Source organism: Sprattus sprattus (genome assembly GCF_963457725.1).
Source record: "Sprattus sprattus genome assembly, chromosome: 19".
Lineage (NCBI taxonomy): Eukaryota > Metazoa > Chordata > Actinopteri > Clupeiformes > Clupeidae > Sprattus > Sprattus sprattus.
The window spans coordinates 11,574,672-11,597,410 of NC_137917.1; the positions used below are offsets into that span (position 1 = coordinate 11,574,672).

General features: G+C 41.6%; 1 protein-coding gene across 1 annotated transcript in view; it reads right to left on the reverse strand.

The window, feature by feature from the left end:
- Window positions 1-9,914, reverse strand: part of npr1b (natriuretic peptide receptor 1b) — a gene marked incomplete at both ends in the record, with an annotated part of 49,970 nt that extends 40,056 nt beyond the window's left edge. Inside the window, one exon of the mRNA XM_080858458.1 lies at window positions 9,140-9,914. Coding sequence (XP_080714584.1) covers window positions 9,140-9,914 — 775 coding nt within the window. The remainder of the gene's footprint in view (window positions 1-9,139) is intronic.
- Between the last annotated feature and the right edge of the window lie 12,825 nt (window positions 9,915-22,739).

Below are 22,739 nucleotides of genomic sequence, written 5' to 3' on the forward strand. Positions count from 1 at the left end.
ACATAGGTTTTATGTCATTGTCAGTTAAAGGAACCGTTATCGCTACAAGCAAACAATGCTACAGCATATACTGTATTATATATTTGACCAGCCCATAAGTCATTTACATTTCGGGGCTCTTACATAAGCCAAAATTTGAAATGGGATATCAACACCTCCCACCTTATCAAAAAAGCCCAACAAAGACTGTATTACCTCAGACAACTGAAAAATTTCGATGTGAACATACACCTTTTGCCATCATCACCGCATCAATGTTTGTCTGGTATGGAGGTTATTTTTTTTTCCTATCCCCATCTCCCCCCACCTTACTGGACGGAGCTACCTATGACAAAAGAATACCACCAACATTGTTGTGTTATGTTTTTATAAATCTATCTATAAACATTTGAGTACTGAAGAGGACAAAGCACATGCTGTGCTAACCCTAGTAATAACCAATTTCACCATATTAGATCGAAAATGACACCCTGGTTACCCTTCAACATAAAAGATTGGATGGATACTAATTATTTTACGTCTGGATCAACAGTTGAGTGCACCCCTTTGATGCATGTCTTTATCTTGTCAGAATAATGACAGGATGAAAAAGACCGTCAGGCACTCTGAAGTCATAACAATCACAAAATCGAGAACCAGTGAAGAGGACACAGGGATAGAGAGAGGGATAGGGGGGGGGGGCAGGCTACAGCTTGTGACTAAGATAAAGAAGGTAACAAGCAGAATGATGTGTGTGAAGGCAAGAAGAGAAAGATTTTTCAAAGAAACAGAGGTTTCAGTAAAGTTCCAGTGAGTACAACCAACCAACAAACAAGGACATTGAGGGCCCATAGGCACAATGACAGGATATGACTTTGGCCACCAAGAGAGTTTGGAGATGTTTGTTAAACCTTCACTCTCACTGTAAAATTACCTGTCAATCGAGCAAAACAACTTTCTTAAACTTAAAGTTTCTCATTTAAAATTTTGACCGAGCAAGATAGTGATGGAATTGTCATCGTTAAAAAAAGTAAACCAGTGCGCAGGTTTTTTCAATTGTTCCAGGAAGCACTGTTTTTTCTTTTTTAAAATACCTGTTTACAAGTCTAATACAATGGGATATAGATTGATTGATATGACATGGTTCATGGTTATACTTCCAAAACATTGTGGTCAGCTAGATGACCACTTCATCAACTACAGAGAACTAACTACAGTATGTCCCTTGATGAAGATGCGTATAGAACAGGAACTCATCATTAAGAACTGCATGAGAGCAAGAGTGTTTCATAGACTCTGGCTAAAGGCTTTGGCAGCAGTTTATTTCCCAATTAGTCAGTATATATACTAAGCTGGTCTCTTGGAAACTTGGCATTTTCTGCCTATTAATGCATGTAATGAGGTCATGAAAGGTCAAAAGGTCATGGTACAGATAACCCTCAAAATATCAAGAATTTCCACTTAAATACTGGAAATGCTAGAAAAAATGTCTGAAAGATGTTGAAATCCTTCCCAAAATGTAGGCACTTAAGGTTTTTCATATAAATGTGTGACCACAGGGGTATGCCATCACTTGGAATTCAAACTCAAACTCAAATCTCATCCCAAACAAAAGATATTCAAGTTGAAATAGAGGAATGACACATGTTTGTATTATTATTTGTATTATTATTTTCAATGGGCATATTGTGCAAGATTTACTTGTATCTGACTTTTATCATTTGGAAGGGGACCACGCAAGGGGAGTATTAATATACGTTTTCCATGTAAGTAATGAATATACTGTAGTTGCCATGACAACTTTGCAACAGCATGGGGTGCATGCAGAGCCAAGGGCTGCAGTCAGATCACCTTTTTGTAAAGGAAGGCTCCTAACTGAGTGAAATGACCCAGAAGTATATAAGTGGCAGCCATGATCTACATGCTTAAGGAAGGTGCTTCAATGCTTTCTTTTTTTCTTGTATTGTTTAGAATATGGGGACACGGGACAATCCTTTAAGAAAGGAATGTTGATAATACCGCTCCATTCATTGTCTGTTGTTGCATTATTGCGTAGCCAAGAGTTGAGTTGGGTCATAACTCGATCATATATTTCACTGTAAACTGGAGGGATACCTTCACTGCAATGAGTTTTCCCTCCCCACCGGCCTGTCTTTCAGAGAGTAAGTTAGACTGCTTTGGTAGTTAAGGTATGAGCAGGCGGGCCTGTTGGGGAAGGTAATGGGTGATGGGAGTTGACATGTACTATCACAGGAGACAATGCTTTCCCTCTCTCGTAAAAAAAAAAAAAGAGGAACAGGGGAGGATTACTGACCATTCCCCTCAGATGCCTTAAGAATGGGAGAAGGGTTTTTTAAGCACTGAGTCATATACAAGTAGGAACTACATTTATGGTACAGCCCAGTCGAGAAAATTACCTCACAATATACCTAACAAATCCCAGATATAAGTTTAAATGTGGAACTTCACATGCCATAATTAAAAATCTCTAAACAACCCCCCACTGAGGAAAAATAATTAGATCCACAGTAAACAGCAGGAGTTCATATCTATGTCAATGCTAAAAGGACAGAATTTGAGGCAGAGAAATTGACAGCAGCTCTGGTGAGCACACCATAGCACTCAATCTGCATTCCTCTCCTGTGAGTACCCCTGAACACTGCTTATTTTAATATCGTGCCCACATATAGGTTTATGCTAGAGCATTCTAAAGCTTTTAGACCAGGTCATCACGTCTGATGAGTAGCACAATAACTGCATTCTCAAACGCGTTTGTTTTTCATTTTGGAAAAGCATGACTCAGAAAGGGCACAGTTAATTGTTTGCGTTTGCCTTTTCCTCATTAAGAAGATAAAATGCATAGCAATATTAAATGATTGCATCAACTAGAACCTAGCTCCCTCTTCATCAACTCCTACCACACTTTCTCTGCTAGTCTGCCAGACGTCTAACATGTGCCACTACCTTCCAGTTCCAGTGAGGATGGACTGGCTTTATACAGTATGCCCATTTTAACAATTCCCTCTCTGGAACTCATAAACGTTTTTGGTCCCACAGAGCTGCTCTTCAAAAACTAGTCATGATTTACAAATCATTCCAGGTTTCAAAGGTAAAGATAAAGGTCAAGTTTTTGCAGACGCTTTTATTCAAAACATTGTACTAACGTTTGGACATACGTATGTTTCACAAATCTACTTGCATTTCCTTTATATGGCCACCATGAGATATCATTCACTGATTTGTTTTGTGTTTAGTTTTTCCCACCTTTGTAGGACCACAAGTCACAACAAAAGAAGCAATCTAGAGGCTCCAGCAGTAAGCACTGAAGGAGGTACTTTGAAATAGCCGAAAGGCAGTCATCGGCTGACAAGCACTCAGTGTGTGACACACAGACCATGGAGCTTGGACAGAATAACGCGTATTGCGGGAGATGACAAGCAAATCTAGCAAGTCCTTCAGCCTGTCACTTTTTTACTTCTGCTGTAGCCTGTTGCAATTTATGCTTCAGAGGGTGCCTGCAGATTTATTTCTTGAGAGGATCAGGGGCCCCAGAAACTGATCTTCAAGCCCTTTTGGTATGGTTTGTGAAGCAAAGCATTACTGCTGACATTGGTGGTTAAAATTAAGTTAAAAGATAATTGTCTCCATGTGCACAGATGGTCTGACGGTCCTGCTGGATTCAAGGCCAGCTCACAACAACACATTTGGACAATGCCAGAAGAAATAAATTCAATATGTTGACACAATTTGAAATAAAACATGCCCGACCTTTTGCGTCATTGAGAAAAATGGTCTGTCTAGTGTATGCACTGTGTGTATTTAAAATCCTATGTGAGTGTGTATCACTGCTTCCTGTGTGAGTGTGTATCACATTTGTGTGTGTCACATGTGACAATACATCATTTTCACTGTCTAGAATTACTCATGATCTCAAATTGGCCTGCCTTGCAATATCGCTGTGAGCTGATGCCATTAGTGTGGACTGGCCAGATGTGCCTCGTGTCTCTCCTGGGGGTTTGCAGACTGGACCTTGATCTAATCTTCAAAACCACCAGAGTTGTTTTTTAAGAACACAAATCAGTCCTAATTTTCAACTGATTTGGAGGTGGGAAAGTGAAATAGGTATATGGTAACTATGGTAAAACTGTGGTACATGTAATGTTTTAAGTATGTAGAGGGGTGTAAGCAGGAGACATACATATCCATATTGCAAGGAGTTTATATTTACACTAAGAAAGATAACACCAAAAATGACATAATCCTCAATGACATATCCACTTATGACGACACTCCCCAGTGCACATTTTTAACTAAAAACTACAAACAGTGCTCTGACCATGGACTTTTTATGACCCTTCAATTCTAATAGGATATAAGAGTCCGTGGCGAGTGCTCTTGCAATCCTCCTGCTGTAATTGGGAACAGGTCTGTGCCTTTGGAAACATAGAAGCCATGTTCACTCATGCAAGTCAAGCCCACAGTCAAAACCACAGCAGCTGCCCACGGAGCAGTGCTCGCTATAATGGATCAGGCCTGGGGAAGGATTTAGATCTGGCAGATTCTTGCCAGATCAGACCCAGATCCAGTTCAGAGTCAGCCTGGTTTGTTCTAGCACAAATGACCGAATCTTCTGTGCCTGTTGAGTGATTTCTCTTTTCCACCTCCTTAAGCTTTTTTATACAGCAAGATTAATTTTTAACTGGGGCCAGATGGACTGGGTGAAGGGGAAGAAGGAGGGAGGCAACCCATGCAGCATTCCGCACAGCCTCGTGCCTCGGGTGGCGTTTCGTTCAGCTTGGGTGATCTCTTGTCTGGCAGGCAACTATGGCGACAAGAGAACCAGGTGGTGCTGGACGCCGTTACTTTCCAGAAGTGACAGAGAGTGTGATGTCAGCGTTGTTTTTGTTTTAGCAGGAAACAACTAGGCACCGTCAAGCACTAGCTGCCACAGCAAGACCTATTCCTCTCGCTGTAATTGCACTGCTTGTGACTCTCACATAGCAACAGACCATTTGAGTCAACTCTTTAAACAAGGCCCTGCTAATTAGAGACATTCTGGCAGAAGGCTGATCCAAATCCAGGTCGCTAACAAGGGAGTGCCCCCAATTACCCCAACACACACCCCACCCCCACCCCCAGCAGGTGTGTGCCATGTGATGTCCAGTGCCAAAATACAGCGTGTCAGCCTATGGCCACACTCCTCTCTGACGTATTACTTCTCCAGCAATCCTCTCCACTTTCCAAGTGGTGGCCGTGGAAGAAGCAGGGGTGTGACAGGAATGATTAAAAGAGACGGGAAAACTGAAGGCAGTGATCCGGCGAGACAACTTGTCATTAGCAACGACGATGCGGAGCTACGACTCTGAGCAGATGGGTGGATGCTCCGACACCTGCTGTGTGCTGCCCATCACTGGCCGTGATTAAAAGATCCCGACAACAAACAAGCTTGATTAGCCAGACCCTGGGAGTGGGACTTGCTGCAGGCACAGGCACAATTACTTCGATTCAACTTAGGTCTGTGCACACTGTCTGTGAAGACTACACAAAGCTTGTGAAAAACTCTGGCTGGACCTGTTGAAATGCGGAATAAATGAGCATCAATGTTTGAGACTGAAGCATCCCCACTAACTCTTCCTGGGTTTTGGCCAGTCCGCTGATATACAGTGTAATAATATAGATTATAGATCCGAGGTACAGTCTTCTTTAGGCCCTCTGGGGTATATTACTTGACATTATGGAGGTTAATGACGAAATGAGAAGCTGAGCTTGCGCAGCAGCAGTGAGAAATGCGGGAGTCTCGGAGAGATGGAGGGAAACGCAAGGTAGGGGGTCAGGTGGCAGCCAGTCACACAGTCTTTATTTAGCTCACGCTTTACCTAATCTGAGTTATGGCTGATGCTTTGGCTGAGATGCAGGTCACACAGAGTTTATTGAGCTATGGCAGCCATGGTTAACACTGTGCCAAATCCTAATTTTTTTATCGCTGTTAAATGTAAATGTGTTTGAGCACTTTTGAATACATAATGCAGGCAATGACTTTTCACAACAATGCACAGCTTCTCTGAAAAGAAATAGAAGGCAATCATGCACTGAATTAAAATGACACACAAAAATGCACAAAAAGAGAGAGAGAAAGCTGGAAATTCATAATTACAAAAATTGCAATATGTGTATGAAGTAGATATGAAAGCATTCCGCCGATTAACAGCATGGGTGTGTCAAACCTTATGGTGCAGTGTCTTCTATCAGCTTCGATCTTAACTGCAGTCCTTACTTCAAAAGAATCATCCTCCAATTACTTCTAAATTAGGAGTCTCTGGGATCACCATCTTAATCAGGCCATGAGTCATTACGCTGATGAGTGACTAGTCCCCACTCAAATGGAATTGTATTCTTCTGTCATGGAAGTATGGCAAGTCATTGCATTGTGACAGTCTGTAAGCCATAACATACTGCACTTTGGGACATTTCAGAGGTTCACACAAGTCCAATCCTTAGCACAGCAGCTGCCCATGTAGCAGTGCCCACTAGATTGGATCAGGCCCTTATTGGATTTGGATCTGGTGGGTTCTCGCCAGAGCAAACCCAGATCCATTTCAGAGTCAGTCTGGTTTGTCCTGGCTCAGAGGACCGGCTTTTCTGAGGCTTTCTACTGTCTTTCTACTGAAAACAACATACCAAGGCCTCAGAGTACATATTATAACGTATTAGGTCTCAGGTACAGTATATTAAAGAGGCATCTAGAGACCTTATGTTAAACTGATTTAAATCTCAAGAGGAAAATGTTAAATGTTACAAATGACTGAAATACAAAATAAAGTCCTACACTGGCCATGTAGTAGCTGCATTTAAGTGTGGGCAGGTACTTTTTAGTCGTTTAGTAATCAGAAGGTTGCTAGTTCGATTCCCTGTTGAGGCGTCCTTGAGCAAAACCCTGAACTGCTTATTGCTCCTGATGTGCAGTGTGCCATCAGTGTACTTTTTTTTTTTTACTTGTACGTCTTTGGATAAAAGCGTCTGCTAAATGATGAAATGTAAATGTAAATGTAAATGTACTTTTTGTAACACTCATCAGTTTGGCTGGTGCACAGTATGTGGACAAAGCTTAAGTAACACCCTGCTATGCCCGGTACCCCTGTTGTCTATTCCTACCGTGCCTGATGTTAATGTTAATTAATCTCGCTCCCTAGGCAGTGGATCTGGGTTGTTGGGCTGAGGGAATGTTGAAGTGCCTGAGCAGGGGAGGGCCTATTGTGACACACCTAAGTCCAAAGGAAAAGGTTATGGCCCCCCTAACGAAAAAGTGAGTGTGTAAAAGTATGGATATAGATAGGACTAGCATTGCGGTATAAACAGTATTGTCCCAGAGAAACGCATTGTTTCTCTGCGTATTCTGCCCATGTAATTCACTGAAGTTGTTATCCCTTAATGACTTTGTTTGCCTTTGTTTGGTTCTTGGAATCCTAGATGTTTCCAGTGATTCATGTGAGTTGTGTCCTGTCAGGTGGCCACTTAACAAAGCCACCTGATATTGTGTGAGCTATATCCCCCTTGAGGTTAGGCTTTAGATGATGCATTCAGAAATACAACCGACCATGTGGCAAGAAGACAAATGTCAAGTAGAACATTCACAAGGCTGCAGCCTACTTTTTAATAGTCTTTCTCTTATGAAAGGATTCTGTCTATAGGGAATATGTGGGCTCTGAGGAACCAAGCCTGACTCTTATCTGGAATAACAACACTGGTCACTTATCTCAACACGCCATGACAGCCAAACCATAAAAACCATATGGACATTCTCGAGGAATTATGCTACCAGGATTCCATTGCCCATCCAACAGAGGTACTGTTTGCACATTAACACAAAAACCCTCAGCCGTGACAAATTACGGACAATAAAACTGAATGATAGTCAAAAACACTAAAAAAACTGACCAATGACGAATTCAGTTTTACAGGAAATGCCGACAGATCAGATATGCTGCACTCGCTTCCCTTATTTGGAAACATGACTTTTAACCTCTGTTAATGAATGTCTTTCTGGGGATGTTTTTATACCCATGTGGGAACCATGCGAGAGAAGGCTTAAGGTATCCAATCACAGGGTTATTTATTTATTCCCTCATGCAGTGACACACCACTGAGTGAGTCTGCCTGTTGGCAAACAAAGACGAGTAAGACACAGAGAATTATATGCAGGGAGGCTGGAGAGTCACCTTTAAAACAAAAGCAAATAATCATTTGTACAGACAAAAAAGGAGAGATGTTTTTGAATCCAACCAACAGGCTGGCTAATAATACCGTGTTTGTCAGCTGAATAGTCCAATCAGGCAAAATTTAAATCTGTGTATGCAGGATGATTCGGCGAAGGGGAGCCTAAGCATTTATATAGGATGCCTGATTTTGAATACATTACTCAAAAAATAACAAGTCTGAATCGAGCCTAGGGAGTCTAAATCGACTAAATGGGATGGAAGAGTAAAATGAACTCAAACCGCACAGTACCACCATCTCACACAAATCCTATCAGATACAAAGTGTGGATGCCAATAATCTTGCTGAAGTGATACACAAGCTCAGATTTGAATTCATGGTGCTGTTTTGTGATCTTATCTTATACCCCTTCTCATTGAAGTTGTTTGTCTCAGACGCATGGAATCGACTACACAGGGTGCAGAGGTGTTCACCGCTATTGAGTGGCAATAGCAACCCTGTGTGTTCACGTCTATTGGCCAATTCCTGAGGAAGGGATTTAGAGCTGATACCCGATACTGACCCTCGGTAAACATCGCGGATGAGGCTGATAGGGGTGAATGCTGGTGAAAAGAGAGAGTCTGAAAAATGCCGTCAGACCTGCTATTCCTGCTTCACTGCTGTCAGATAATCTCAAAAGACGAAGATGGTGCAAGACAGTATATGGATGGGCAACAGTGCCATAATGAAATGTAAGATCCTAATGTTGAGAGTGAAATTGAATCAATTTATTTTCTGTCACCTACCCTCATTTTGCCAATCAGCATTATTCTAGAAGGTGGATGTATGAAGTGTGTGATATCAGCAAGCTCTTTGCATGAATGGAGAAAAACATGCCAGGGCCTTTTTCACCTAATGACTGACCTTCTACACCTCTTTCAAAAAGCAAACACATGAAAACACATACCTCGGCCCCCTTGCCTGATCCTGGAGATGATGTCTGTGTAGTTCACAGACTCTTCCTCAAACACTAGATCCTCCGCAGTAATGTTCCCCTCCTGTAGTTTGGTGTACAGCCCCTCGGCAGCAAAGTAGTAGGAGCGGTCCCCGTGCTTGTTATCGCTGAACATAATTATGGCATGATGTTGCCACCCGAAATGGCGGCAGATGTGGAGTGCAAAATCCCCAAGCTTGGTGTGTGTGGGACCTGTGTTGGTGATGCTGGTGTACACGTCTGCCTGGATGAACCCCACAGCAGGGGCGCCAGCCGTCACCATGGGGATCCCCCAGTGTTTGGTAAACATCCCGACAGGTGATGAGGTGTAGTCGCACCCTGGCCCGATGAAGGCCCAGGGGTCGTAGGCAAACTTGAGGTCGACAGCCATGAGTGGTGCAACGGACTCAGAACAGATGCCGCGGTGGTCCTCACTGTTAGCGAACACGAGGCTCAGGTTGCGGCCAGGCAGGAGGAAGTTGTCCTGGTTGATGAGGCGGATGGCTCGGTCCAGCGCCGGGCCCACTCGGGGCCATGCCCATGAGTAGGAGGTGTTGTTCTGGGGCAGCACCACGGCCAGGACGATATCGTGGTGGCTGTGGCGCTGACGGCTGCGGTGGTGGTGCTCCCGGTGTTGGTGGGAGGACTTGGACAGGCAGTGCTGGGGCTCGCAGAAGAGCAGCAACAGTAGGAGACTGAGGAGCAGCGGCAGGAGTCTCCCTCCCTCCGTGCAGGAGGGCAGAAGCATGGCTCTACGGCTTACACTCCTGGGGTCTTGGGATTTAATTATTCAGGTGGATGGACTAGAAAAACACACAGGCATACACAAGTTATACCATTCATTCTGCATGAGAGACCATTCCTCTGCTTGAATTGAATTCCACTGGTTATGTGTCTGATCACTAAATTGCAGGTCTGAGACACCTCACTAAAAAGGTTGAGATACTGTAGATGCAGCAAATCCAAAAAGTTCCATTTAACATGATGATTGTTTATGTCAAAAACCTGAGGCATGTACAGACAGTTCAGCTGTAGCCATTTCTACCAACTGAGTAAAAGCAAAAAAATGAGCTGGGAAATGACCCTAATTAAACCAAACAAGGTATCATGAGAGTTTTTAAAACATGATTTTAAAACAAAATCAAAACCATTGTTTCGCAAGCAGAATACAAATAATTTTATGTTGGAAGAAATTGCACATATTTTAAGCATGTTGTCAGTCTACCAATGGTACAAGAAAAGGGTAAAACCAAAATATGCTTTGTGTTCATCTAATGTTAGTCCAGCCAATGAGTTCATAAGACCACACACTCACCACACACATGTGCACGCATACACGCACACTCCTAAAGCCAACCTTTTCCTGATGCAATTGAACAGAGCACATTACTGGCACTGATTTACACGTCAACCTTACACTAATAACCTCTATTATGTACAGACATGGCGTCACCAAGTGCCCAGAAGCTCGCCAAATAATGAAATTTGATTACCTCAAATGGAGGAGTGTGTTATCTCCATGTCAGCTTTAGTTCCCGTGGTGGTCTGGGCATCTGTGGGTAATGTCTCTGAGCTGTTGCTGCACACACAGCCAGAGGCTCTCTGACTAGAGAGAGAGAGGGAGAGAAAGAGTGAGAGAGTGAGGGAAAAGAGAGAGGGAGCAAGAGACAAACCAAGAAGCCCTCACAGTTCTGAAAAAGACAAGGAGAAATGTCTATCCACAGAAAGGCTGGGTTTCCAACAGGAGGATTAGTTGTGTGGGGGAAAGATTATCTTCCCTCTGGCAGAAGTTGGACAATATCAGGAAAAAGATAAAAATGACAATGACAGTATACGAGTTCTCTTGCTTAAGGTCAAGCATCTATAATGAAAAATGCCAGTCACATGAACAAACAGTCTTTAGTCAGCAATTGTCACAACTCTGAGCTTCATTAGTCACAACGTTAGAAAAAGAGAACCACCAACCGCTTTGACAGAACAAAAATCTTCCTTAAAGCTGAGGAGGTCAGTGGCCTTACAGGTCTGGAGGTGATGTCCTCAGGTTGGGAGAACCAGCAGAAATCCTGAGCGTCTGGTGAAGAGAGTGCCCGGGGATCGGACAGTTGAGTAACATCAAACCAGAGCACGAAAAGCAGGAACTCCCTCAGCGGCCAGGTCAAGTCACAGGCACAGGATCCAACTCAGCGGCACTCCTGAGCTATAAATCCTGCTGTTTGTGTGTGAGCCATGTGAGAGAGAGAGTGTGTGTGTGTTTGTGTGTGAGACTGTTAGGGCATGCTGTGTGTGCTGTGCCGCCTCTGAGTCCCTCTGGAGGAGCAAAAGTCACAGCCAGCCGCTGCCTCTTTTCCTGTGGAAGCAGCCAGGAGGCATCTAGAGCCAAGGCTGAATGAGTGGAGCGGTCGCTGAGTGGTGCACTCTGAATAGAATGTGAGTGTGTGCGTGTGTGAGTGTGTGTGTATGAGTGAGTGAGTGTAGATGTGTTTGTTCACCTAGGGAGGAGGCGTCTCTTTCTTTCAGACACAGGGGTAGGCGTCCGTTTCCACAGAGGGAAGGAGGAAGGCAGAAACTGAAGGGGTGGGATCTAGGATGACTGAGGCAGAGACAGGGCTCTGATTCACATATTTGTAATCACTCTCGTCTGTGCAAGCTGTAGATATCCATACACACCCTGGCACATAGCACTTGGCAAATGGGGTGGGGGTTGCTTGATAAAGTGCGTATCCCCCCTGACTAAAGCAGCTGATTCATGTAACTGACAACTCTTTCTCACACACGATCTCTCTCTCTCTCTCTCTCTAAATTCGATATACCTCAATATTTTAATTGGAGAGAGAGAGAGAGCCAAACTGCGAATAGAGGCTTTCTGTGCAAGTGTCTGTGGCATGAATGGGTTCCTGATGTGTGCGTCTCCATGGAGCGGCTCCACCGCTGTGCCGTATGAACAGGTTTCCCCCCCGCGCGCCGTGTGCCAGGAAGCCCTCTGCTGTGCAGCGCACGCTCATGACATCTAAGGAATAGTACAAATACAAAAAATGCAAATATAATAAATTAATCATTGGCGATCATAACAGTGCGTTGAGCACAGAAACTGAGGCTTTGAATAAAACACGTGTTGCTATTTGTGTGTGTGTGTGCGTTGAGTTAGGGTTAGGGATTCACGTTACAGCATTAAATGAATATGGTATGTTCATAAAGTTTCACGTCCTCACTCCATGTTAAAATATATTTCTCCCTTTGTGAGCAACTACAACACTTAATGTGAAAACATAATATCGTTTGCCTCTTATTTCTCTCACATACCCTCATATTTAGTTTTTCAAAACGTAGTTTGTACATGTTCTGTCTGCTCCACACTAACAGCAGAGCTTCACAACAACGAGTCGTCTTAAAAAAATAACTTTAACAGTGACCTGACTTTGACCACGAACATTTGTCTGACTGAGAGAGATATGCGTTTGTTGTTCCATTTCTTCGGTCTCTGCATCTGCACATCTGACAATGCCTGCTGTTGCCAACCTTCTAACCCCCGCCCTTTTTTGAAGCCTAACTTACGCGCCACATATCAAATTATTTTGCTCCTTGTAGGCTATTGAGAAGCGAAAAAGATGCGTCATAGTTAAAAATGTTAACCCTACACCCCAGCAAAATCCGCTATGCGCCGTGCTACACAACACAATCCTACTTGATTCACCCGTAAGTGACACGCTAACCCCCACTGAACGAGGGAGCTGTTAGGCCACTGAGATGGGAGATTGACGGGGCGTAGGAGTGAGCCATCAGTTGCTCCTTTCCCCGCTATCAGCCAAGATGTGGGAGTTACCCTGGCTGCCTGGACCAGTGGTTTCTGACTGGCAGGAGCAAAGTCGCACACACAGACCTAATTGACTCCTGCAAGCACACGGCTGTGGCGATGAAACAGTGTCATGATTTTCTGTATTTTCTTGTTGTTTTCTGTCAAAATCCAACTCAAAACATATTCAGGGCAGGAAATAATTCTCACCAATCCATAATAGTGTACCAAAGAGTATTTATGGTTTGTGACTGTCAGCATGTTTGCTTGCAACAGTTGTTTGCTTTGGAACATTTCAGTTGAGAGTATATATTTCTAGTGTCATTCCTATGTAAGCAGACCAGGAAGGAGGATGGGATTCCTGAGTGGTTGGCTTTAGTTTACCACATCTGACTCAGCAGAATAAGAGCATACCACACATCCTATATCCTCCCCGTGCCCTCCGCCCATGAAATTCAATTGTCTGAGAGGCAACTCATTGACCTGGGCAAGCCAATGAGGCAATGTATGCTTTCCTGTCTACATTAACAGTTATGAACAAAAAAGTTTATCATATAATGAAAATTCAATATGGATAGGTAACCAGTCTCTAGGATCTGTTTGTATCTAGTAAACAGTTCTCTCTTTGGAAGTGTTACCCTACCTTGATTTTTTTAGTATTTTTCAGGGATTTCTGTTAATTATGCATACTGTTTTTTAGCAATGTAGTCCTACATGTATGTGTGGCTGTGTGTTTCTGAAGTCAGGGGAAATTAAGTTACAGAGAGGTTGACCCAAATGCCAATGTACTTCTCAGACAGTTCTGCAACCGTCAACATAGACTTGAAGCATTCATTTTTTATGTCTTCACAAACAACTAGGAGGAAAACAATAAACATGGGAAAGCGGCCTGATTTCTCTGGGACAGCAGCAGACAGTCATTAAGTGCTATTTATTCATGGATCAATTTGCTCATTATACAGCGGGTAAAATAAGTATTGAGCACGTCACCATTTTTCTCAGTAAATATATTTTCAGAGGTGCTATTTACATGATATTTTCACCAGATATTGATGACGGCAGATTTTTATTAAGAATGTCTCGGCACATTTTTCCATTCATCCTTCCTTCAATTGTGTGACGTTTACCAGTACCATATGCTGAAAAGCAGCCCCACACAATGATGTTCCTACCTCCAAACTTCACTGTTGGGATGATGTGCAGTGCCATTTTCCCTCCAAACATGATGTGTATTATGGCATCCAAAGAGTTCAATTTTGTTCTCATCTGACCAGACTATATTCTCCCAGTATTTCAGGCTTGTCCAAATGTCCTACAAACTTTAAACGAGCTTCAACATGCTTTTTTTCCAGCAATGGAGTCTTATGTGGTCAGCGTGCATACAGGCCATGGCGGTTGAGTGCATTACTTATTGTTTTCTTTGAAACAACTGTACCTGCAAATTCCAGGTCTTTCTGAAGCTCTCCACGAGTGGTCCTTGGCTCTTGGACAACTCTTCTGAAAAATTCTTTTCACTCCTATGTCAGAAATGTTGCGAGTAGCACCTGGTCGTGGCTAGTTTATGGTGAAATTATGATCTTTTCACTTCCGGATTATGGCCCAACAGGGCTCACCGGAATATTCAGAAGTTTAGAAATGCGTCTATAACCAATGCATCAGTATGTTTTGCAACAATAAGGTTGCGAAGGTCTTGAGAGAGCTCCTTGCTTTTACCCATCATGAGATGTTTCTTGTGTGACACCTTGGTAATGACACACCTTTTTAAAGGCCATCATTTGGGATATTAATTTGCCCTGACAAGGGGCCAGATTGCTTTCAAATTAATGATAGATTTCAGCTGTTTTTCTAGCTTCCCATGCCTATTTGCACCTTCCTTTCTTCATGTGTTCAATACTTTTTCCCTTTGTTATTTCACATTAATACATAACTTAATTTCCAAATGTATTTGTTTTGGTTTCTTTGTATGTATGAATTACTTTGGTTGTTACCAACATCTGGTGAAAATGTCATGTCAATAGCACCTTTGGAAATATATTTACTGAGAAAAATGGTGACATGTTCAATACTTATTTTACCCGCTGTGCATCTATTTGTCATTCTGTAGGTTTTCCCAATCAAAATGACCTTTATCTTAATAATATAACTAAGAATTATAAACAAACAGACCCAAGTTATTGGATATACGTACATTGTGGGTACATGGTAAGAAAGCCTCTAGGAACTCTATGGAACTGAAATCAGGCTACATAATGGAGTCTAGAGAGCGATCTGCAAATGGCAATGGCATTCACTAGAGTTGCTGGCTCAGTGTCAATCGCAAGGTGGCACAGCCACTGCCATGGTAACCTCATAAGCCTTTGCCCGCAAGCTCTCTGCAACTGCTTTTTAGCCACTGCTGCTTGTAGTAATGCAACCTGTCCAAATGGCTTTAAAGTATTGAACGAATATTTCACCAACTGCAGAGGATATCTACATACCAAGCCACTGCAAGGACTTTTCCCCCTCTACATTTCACAGACATTTAATCTGTACAAATTGCAGAACATCAGAGGGAGAATACAAGACAGGCAAGTTTGTTTGTTGTCTGAATTATTTAAAACGAAACTCTGTGATGAATGAGAATAGGGGAATTGAAATGAGCATTTATACCCTGCGCTCAAAAACAATTGCATCTACCCTGGACATGAATAATTCCAGGAAGATAACCACACATCAGCTGGTTCTGCAAAGTTTTTTTTCCAGGAGGCTGAAAAAATAATCATGTCAGGGCTGCAATTTTTTTTTCTGCTGTGGTGGATGGAGTTGTGGAGTGGAGGAGGGGGGGGTGTCACTTCTGGCTGCATGCTCATGTATGGATGTGCTGGACATCAAAGCAAAAAACACACCTGGTTTCATGAGACATTGGGCAAGATTACATATCAATCAAACTGGGCGCCACAGGCACTTGAAAAGCCATGGGGTCACCAATGCAGTGACAGCATGACAGATTGAGGCCCAAGGTGTACGTCAAAGGGGTAAGTGCAGGGGCACTCAGAAATTACATTTTCTTCAATTCCACTGGAAGGCAAGGGGTTGGGCAACAGTTTGTCTTTCGCTTACCTCTGATCCGGTGATAAAACACCATTTCTGAAGGGGTTAAAATACCTCAGGCACAGAAAGCATGAGAGCTTCCATGGGGATAAATACACCCATAACAAGAACAAAACAAACGCAACCCAATAACATCTTGGATTTGTATGAAGACTGTAATCCCCAAAACCATTTAATCCAAATATATCAAATATCGGCTTCATTCAAAAATTCTACCTCTGATCCTTTCTTGCTGATTTGGTGTTTATATTAGATCTTAGTGACTCACTGGTTCCCCCTCTGTGGATGAGACCTTTTGTCCTACCCACCACACATTGATAGCTTAAAACATGGAACATGGAAATGATACATTTTCTACACTTTGCTGACATCACCCTAGGACCTGGAACCCCTTTGAATCACGGAAAGTCACTCAGTGTTATTAAACTGTGCAGTGACTGATGGTCTCTCTGGATTTTTCTTATGGTCGCTGCTGACAGACAACCCTGTTCTTCAGAGGCCTGTTACATGTGGGGCTGACATGACAGTGGCACTAACAGGGGAGTGCATTGGGCTGTCTCACATTACCTTTGTCTGGGAGGTTACAAAATTAAAGCCATTAAACATTGTTGTGTGACTGTCATATAGCTGTAGGCTAGATTAAAAGCATGGATGAAGAAAAGGAATTCATGGATAATTCTGTGATCTTAACTATTTCCTCAGAATGAAAATACATAATAAAACTCTCTGCTGCTCATGGGTTGGTGATTGCTTTGTCACACAACTGCCATGAACACGTTTGTAATTTATTAGCAGACAGTATACCGTAGGAGGTACCTAGCATGGGGGAAAATCTTTTGTGTCACAGGTTCATTGTCACAGGAAGGGAACTCCAAACAGTTTTGACAAGGCCCCAGTCATAATGAAAACAAGCCTTTACAAATGGACATTTTACGAATAGATGTTTTGTTCCCAGCCCTGTAGTGCTTTGATCACAGATAGCTACCATTTCACGAGACACACTGTTTAGAACAGTGCTGTTTCCATCCTTAGTTTCTATTTCTGGTTAAGTGTGCATGGGAGTGATTGTAAAATGATAAAATGGAAACTAAAGACCTCCACAGCGTGAGAATGCAGGCAAATTTACATTTAACATTTAAGTCATTATGTTGCATTCTGTAGTCCCACGCTAATTAGACTTCCAGGGAGCAGCTCTAAATGCAGTGCATGGAACCATATGTCCCCAATTTGAGCAATTTTAGGAAGTTGACTACCACGGCGGATACAAAGCTTTACCAGTAAATTTCAGATTACCCAAGACAGCTATGTAGGACTCAGAGCTCCCCTCATTGGTCATGTATTATATTGCATCATCTATTATATCAACCATTTGTGCAGTTAAGCTGCCTTTCCATGATTGAAACTGTTAAAAAAAATATTCTGTGGTAACTTGATTTTTGCAAAGCAAAAAAAACTACCTTGGTACAGTTCCTATTTGGAAATTATTGACCACCATATGACACCACCCATCATGACGACCTTTCCTCACCATCTGACAAATACAACAAAGCAGTATATGACCCTTTTACACAATCATTAGCAACGAGGCAACACAGCCATCTTACCTCCACCACTCTGAGTTCTGGCAAACATTTATAGCTCTGTGTGTGTTCCCTGAGGAACAGGACTGCTTTATAAGAGATAATGAAAGACTGTTTTTCCACTCCTAGTTTATATAAAGAATCAAACTCCAGTAAGGGAGAGTGGGGTAAGATGAGTCATGTTTCACTTCAGTCGACCTATAGCCAAGGGAATACGAGACAGGAATAAAACTAATGCATACAGCACAAGTTCAGGTGCTTTCAGTTGAAACCTTACGAGCATGCCTAACTCAAATAGACAACAAACTATTGGGTCTCCCAAAAAGGTGGTCTTGTGGCTCAACTCAATGTTAGAGGTAAGTTGGGCCAATAGTTACTAGCTCTTGTATTAAGCAGATTTTAAAACTAGGATTCTAAATATAATAACTAATAATTCATTCCCCCAATCTGTTGATTTTATTTGTGTTCATAAAATAAATATTTCAACTAATTTGTCTACAGTTCTTATACCTGAAGACTGTTTTAGCCTATAAACATAACACAGCCTTTAACATGTCTCGTAATGTTCTGAATATCCGTATATCACAATCTTTGCAGCCAATAACATGAATACTAACATGCCATATTATGTAAAGAAAATTCTTTTCAAAATGGCAAAAAAAAGCAAACAAAAGCTAGGGCTGCAAGCACATGATTTATGGAGCTACTATCTGTTTTCTTCTGTAATTACATGGGACAGCTGCTACATCAAAAATATTAAATATAATGCCAGTTATTCATTGTTAGGATGCAGCACGTATTTAAAATACCAGATATTTGACTTAACCTCATGTAAACATGAGGGGATATGAACCACAGGTTGAACCTACCACAAAGGCTCTGGCTAATTTTGCCCCACCGCCTCAATTTTGACATGAGACCAAATATGCAACAAAAAAACTTTGACAGGCAATAAAACATGTTTACCACTTCATCCACATGGTCCTTCCACAGCAAGGTGAAAATGCAAAATGCAAAATGCAAACTAAATGGTCGCAAGACAAAAATTGTGTATGGTTGCCGATTTTAAATCTTGACACTATAACACAAGCACTACAAGCATGATCTTCCACTGCATTTGTCCTCTAATTGCAATTTGTATCTGTTTTGTTCTTCATGTACCAATTAAGTCATAATTCCATAATCCAAATCAGACTGTGTGGAAGACTGACAGTCCTCCACTGATTATAAAAAAAACAGCTGTCCAGCAGTGTTGCTTTGGTAGAAAGGTAATCTATTTCACATCTATCGTAGGTAGTTGACAGTCATACTACGGTAATTCTGTTAGCCAAAAATGACACTGACACATTCTTTGCTCTAACTTGATAACACTTTTTCTTCCATCTCCCCACTCACAAGTGAAAGGGGGCTGGCCTCCTTAGAAATGGACAAGGAAAAGCAGAGCAATAAATTAACTGGAATCTGCTATGCCCACTAAATCCTGAGTAAATTAACAAATAATAGTAATTCAGTATTAAACATTTGCTTTATTAGTGTTTTATTCAATCCCAGTGTTCAAAGGTGCAGTAAGTCGTTCATGTTGGAGAAAATTCAGATTAACAGCAGCACAGTAATTCTGGGGGCAGGACATAAATTACAGTATTCATTAATACTAAATGATAATAAACTTGTTTTATTTATTCATTCATTAAATAAGTACTTGAGGTCCCGAAGCTCTATTTTGTGTTACACAACTACTGTATTCTACTGTCACTGCACCTTGAGGTATATTGATAATGTAAATGGCAACATGAGCAGTTGTTTTGTGATACAACCTCCACATTGTTCTATCGTGATGGTCGGTAGACAGGTATGCCAGTGTACGCATGTAACATTAGCCCAGGACTATTTGTTTACTGTTGAGGAGAGATGGTCCATATGGGTTGACAAACATCACATGGAATTAGAAGATTGGGCCCACACACACAGACACAGACACAGACACAGACACAGACACAGACACAGACACAGACACACACACACACGCACACACACACACACACACACGCACACACACGCACACACACGCACACACACGCACACACACGCGCACCCCCACACACACACACACACACGCACACACACACACACACACACACACACACACACACACACACACACACACACACACACACACACACACACACACACACACACACACACACACACAGGGAGATAACACATAATTTCACACAGCAGGCCACTGAGCCTAGGAGGGAAGTGTCACTAGCTGCAGTGCAAGCATAAATATTTGTCCTCAAAGAGGTTACCAACAGTCAGTTGTCAGTGTGCAATGTACCCCAAACAACACAACACAACTCACAACTATGTTATGTAAGTCATATTTCAATTTAAAATCTTCGTTTAATAAACATATATCAAATGAAAGTAATGGTCGTACAAACACAACAGGATGTTTGGGAGCCCCCTGTCATTTTAAGATGGTGAAATATGCACGGACAGCCAACCACAATTTGGATAATGTCAGATTGTCAATGTCTTGAAATGGTAATGTTTGATTAAAAACTGTACAGAGAATAGCAATAATACCCTCCATTGTTGGCAAATATAAGCAAAAGGGGTTATGAAACATGTCTTGGCTGTATATTGTCTGTATCAGACACTCAAATGATTCAAACAAAGACAAAATTATTTAAAAATATGTAATTCAAAAAGATTTCAAGTGTGATTTATTTGAATCCCAAGAAATTGTGATGAACCAGCCTCATGCCCTTAACATTGAAGTTAAACGAGGACAACACTGAGATCCTACTACTCGGCCCTAAAATAAAAAGAGAAATGCTGTTTAATAATCTGGGGAAATGAATTTCCTGGATTAAATCTGAGGTTACAAGTCTTGGTGTTATGTTAGATTCATATTTAAGCTTGAAGTCTCACATTAACAAGGTGACGAAAACATACATTTCCCACCTTAGAAACATAGCTGAAGTTCTACAATTTATAAATCAAAAAGATGCTGAAAAACTGATTTGTGCCTTTATTTTAAGCCGGCTTGATCCTAACTGGCCCCCCGGAAAACAACAACTGAGAGACTTCAGCTCATTCAAACCACCGCAGCTCGGCTATTAACCAGAACCAAAAGAACCAAGAGGAAAGAGCACATTAGTCCATTTTTAGCTGCTCTGCACTGGCTTCCAGTAACCTTTCAAATAAAATAGATTTTAAGGTCCTTCTCCTTATATACAAAGCCCTTAATGGGCTAGGACCAAGTTACATTGCAAACTCCCTTGTCATATACTTGCCTTCAAGAACACTGCAATCCTTGAATGCTTGTTTATTGAAGGTTCCAAGCAACGTAAGAAAATCAGGGACAATTACGCCCCAAAGCTATGGAACATACTGCCTATACACATCAGGGAAGCCAGCTCGCAAAACATTTTTAAAAGAAAACTAAAAACGTACCTCTTCACCTTAGCCTTTAACTAGCTACGACTTATATATAAATACTTTTAATTTAATTTAATTACATGTATTTTTAATTTAATCTGATTTTTATTTTCTATCTGATGTTATGCATTTTATGTATTCATTTTTTTTACTTAAATCAAATAAATGATCTTAAATGCACTTACTTGAATTTATGTTTTATGTATATTTTTATGTGGATCACTGTGCATAAAAAAGTTTTGTGCACGCAATTTCTTTGCTGTTAAGCACTTTGAGCTGCATTGTTTTGCATGAAAGGTGCTATACAAATAAAGTTTATTATTATTATTATTATTATTAATAACAACAAAGTAGACAACTTGTGGGAAGAGCTCACCAGTGTCAACCAACGACTCTCAAGGATCCCCATCTGAGGCATCTGCATCACATGACATATGCAGTTTCAGACACTGTTTATTTGCAGAAAAATATAGAGGCATTGCACATAGAGGTTTAGTATGAAGAAATAAGATCCTTCAAGTTACTGTTACAGACCACTAAAAGAATTAATGTAAATGTCTTTCAAGCAGTTCAAAAGTTTTACACAATTTGTAGGAGTATGTCCAGATAACATGCCATAAAGGAAAGCACCTTCTCAGACACAGGTGAAAAGGTAGCTGGTGCCATCTACAGGAAGTTTCATTCAACTGCATTGAAAACAAATGCTCTGTATTCAGAGTATCAGTGCCAAAATCTAGCCCTTCCTATCAATAGCTGAATATTGATAAATGCTACTGCAACCATTTACATATGGCCATCAGTTTGGTTTGAAAAGTGCTGAGGACATAAGTAGTAGTACATGATCCTACCTGTCAATGGTCTATGAGCGTAGCACGGAAACAAATGTACCACATTTCATGGGGTTACTGGGATTGTCTACGGCTGTGGAAGTGGGATGTATCTGTCAATTATGGTATGTATCTCTGGCCAGAAGAAAAATAACTGTGCAGTGAGAAAACCTCATTCCCCAAAACCATACCACAACTGCTAGCAACAGATAATGAATCCAGGGATTTTTGCATAATATCTTGCACCCCCACCTCTGGTGTCTGAGGGTTTCAGTTGGGTGCTACATTTTTGGCAATCTGTACAGCAAGCTACACCCTAAAAATCATATGCCAAGTTTAGGTCTACGGATTACACCTAACCATCAAGTCCTGCGTACTTCATAACAGACTCCCATTGTTATTATTCTGGCCTTTTTTGGCGCCTTTGCTTATTTTTCGTCTGAAAATGGATGGACGGAAGTTATTTGTCTCTGCTGGTATGCTGAGGAACATCATTTTGCTCGTTTCAGTGGTCTTGGAGTGCCATAGAGTGGTGGAAGATGGCAGTCTTTTCAAATCACTAAAGTAGGCCTACAAGGAAGATACAGCTCACGTTGTAAGAGACATGCTTATTATACATTGTCGAGTTTTATTTATTACAAGGTAGCGGAGTTAAGTTTTCAAGGTTGCAATCTCCCAAGGCTTATTGGCATGAGATTTACAAAGACTGATCAAACTTTCTTGACGCAAGATTAATTTATTTGGATGCTAGCCTTAGGCAGGACAGATCGATGACTTTGGGCATCCGGAAAAACTACAAATCTCTGTGAGACAGGGATGACAACAATAAGGTTACATCC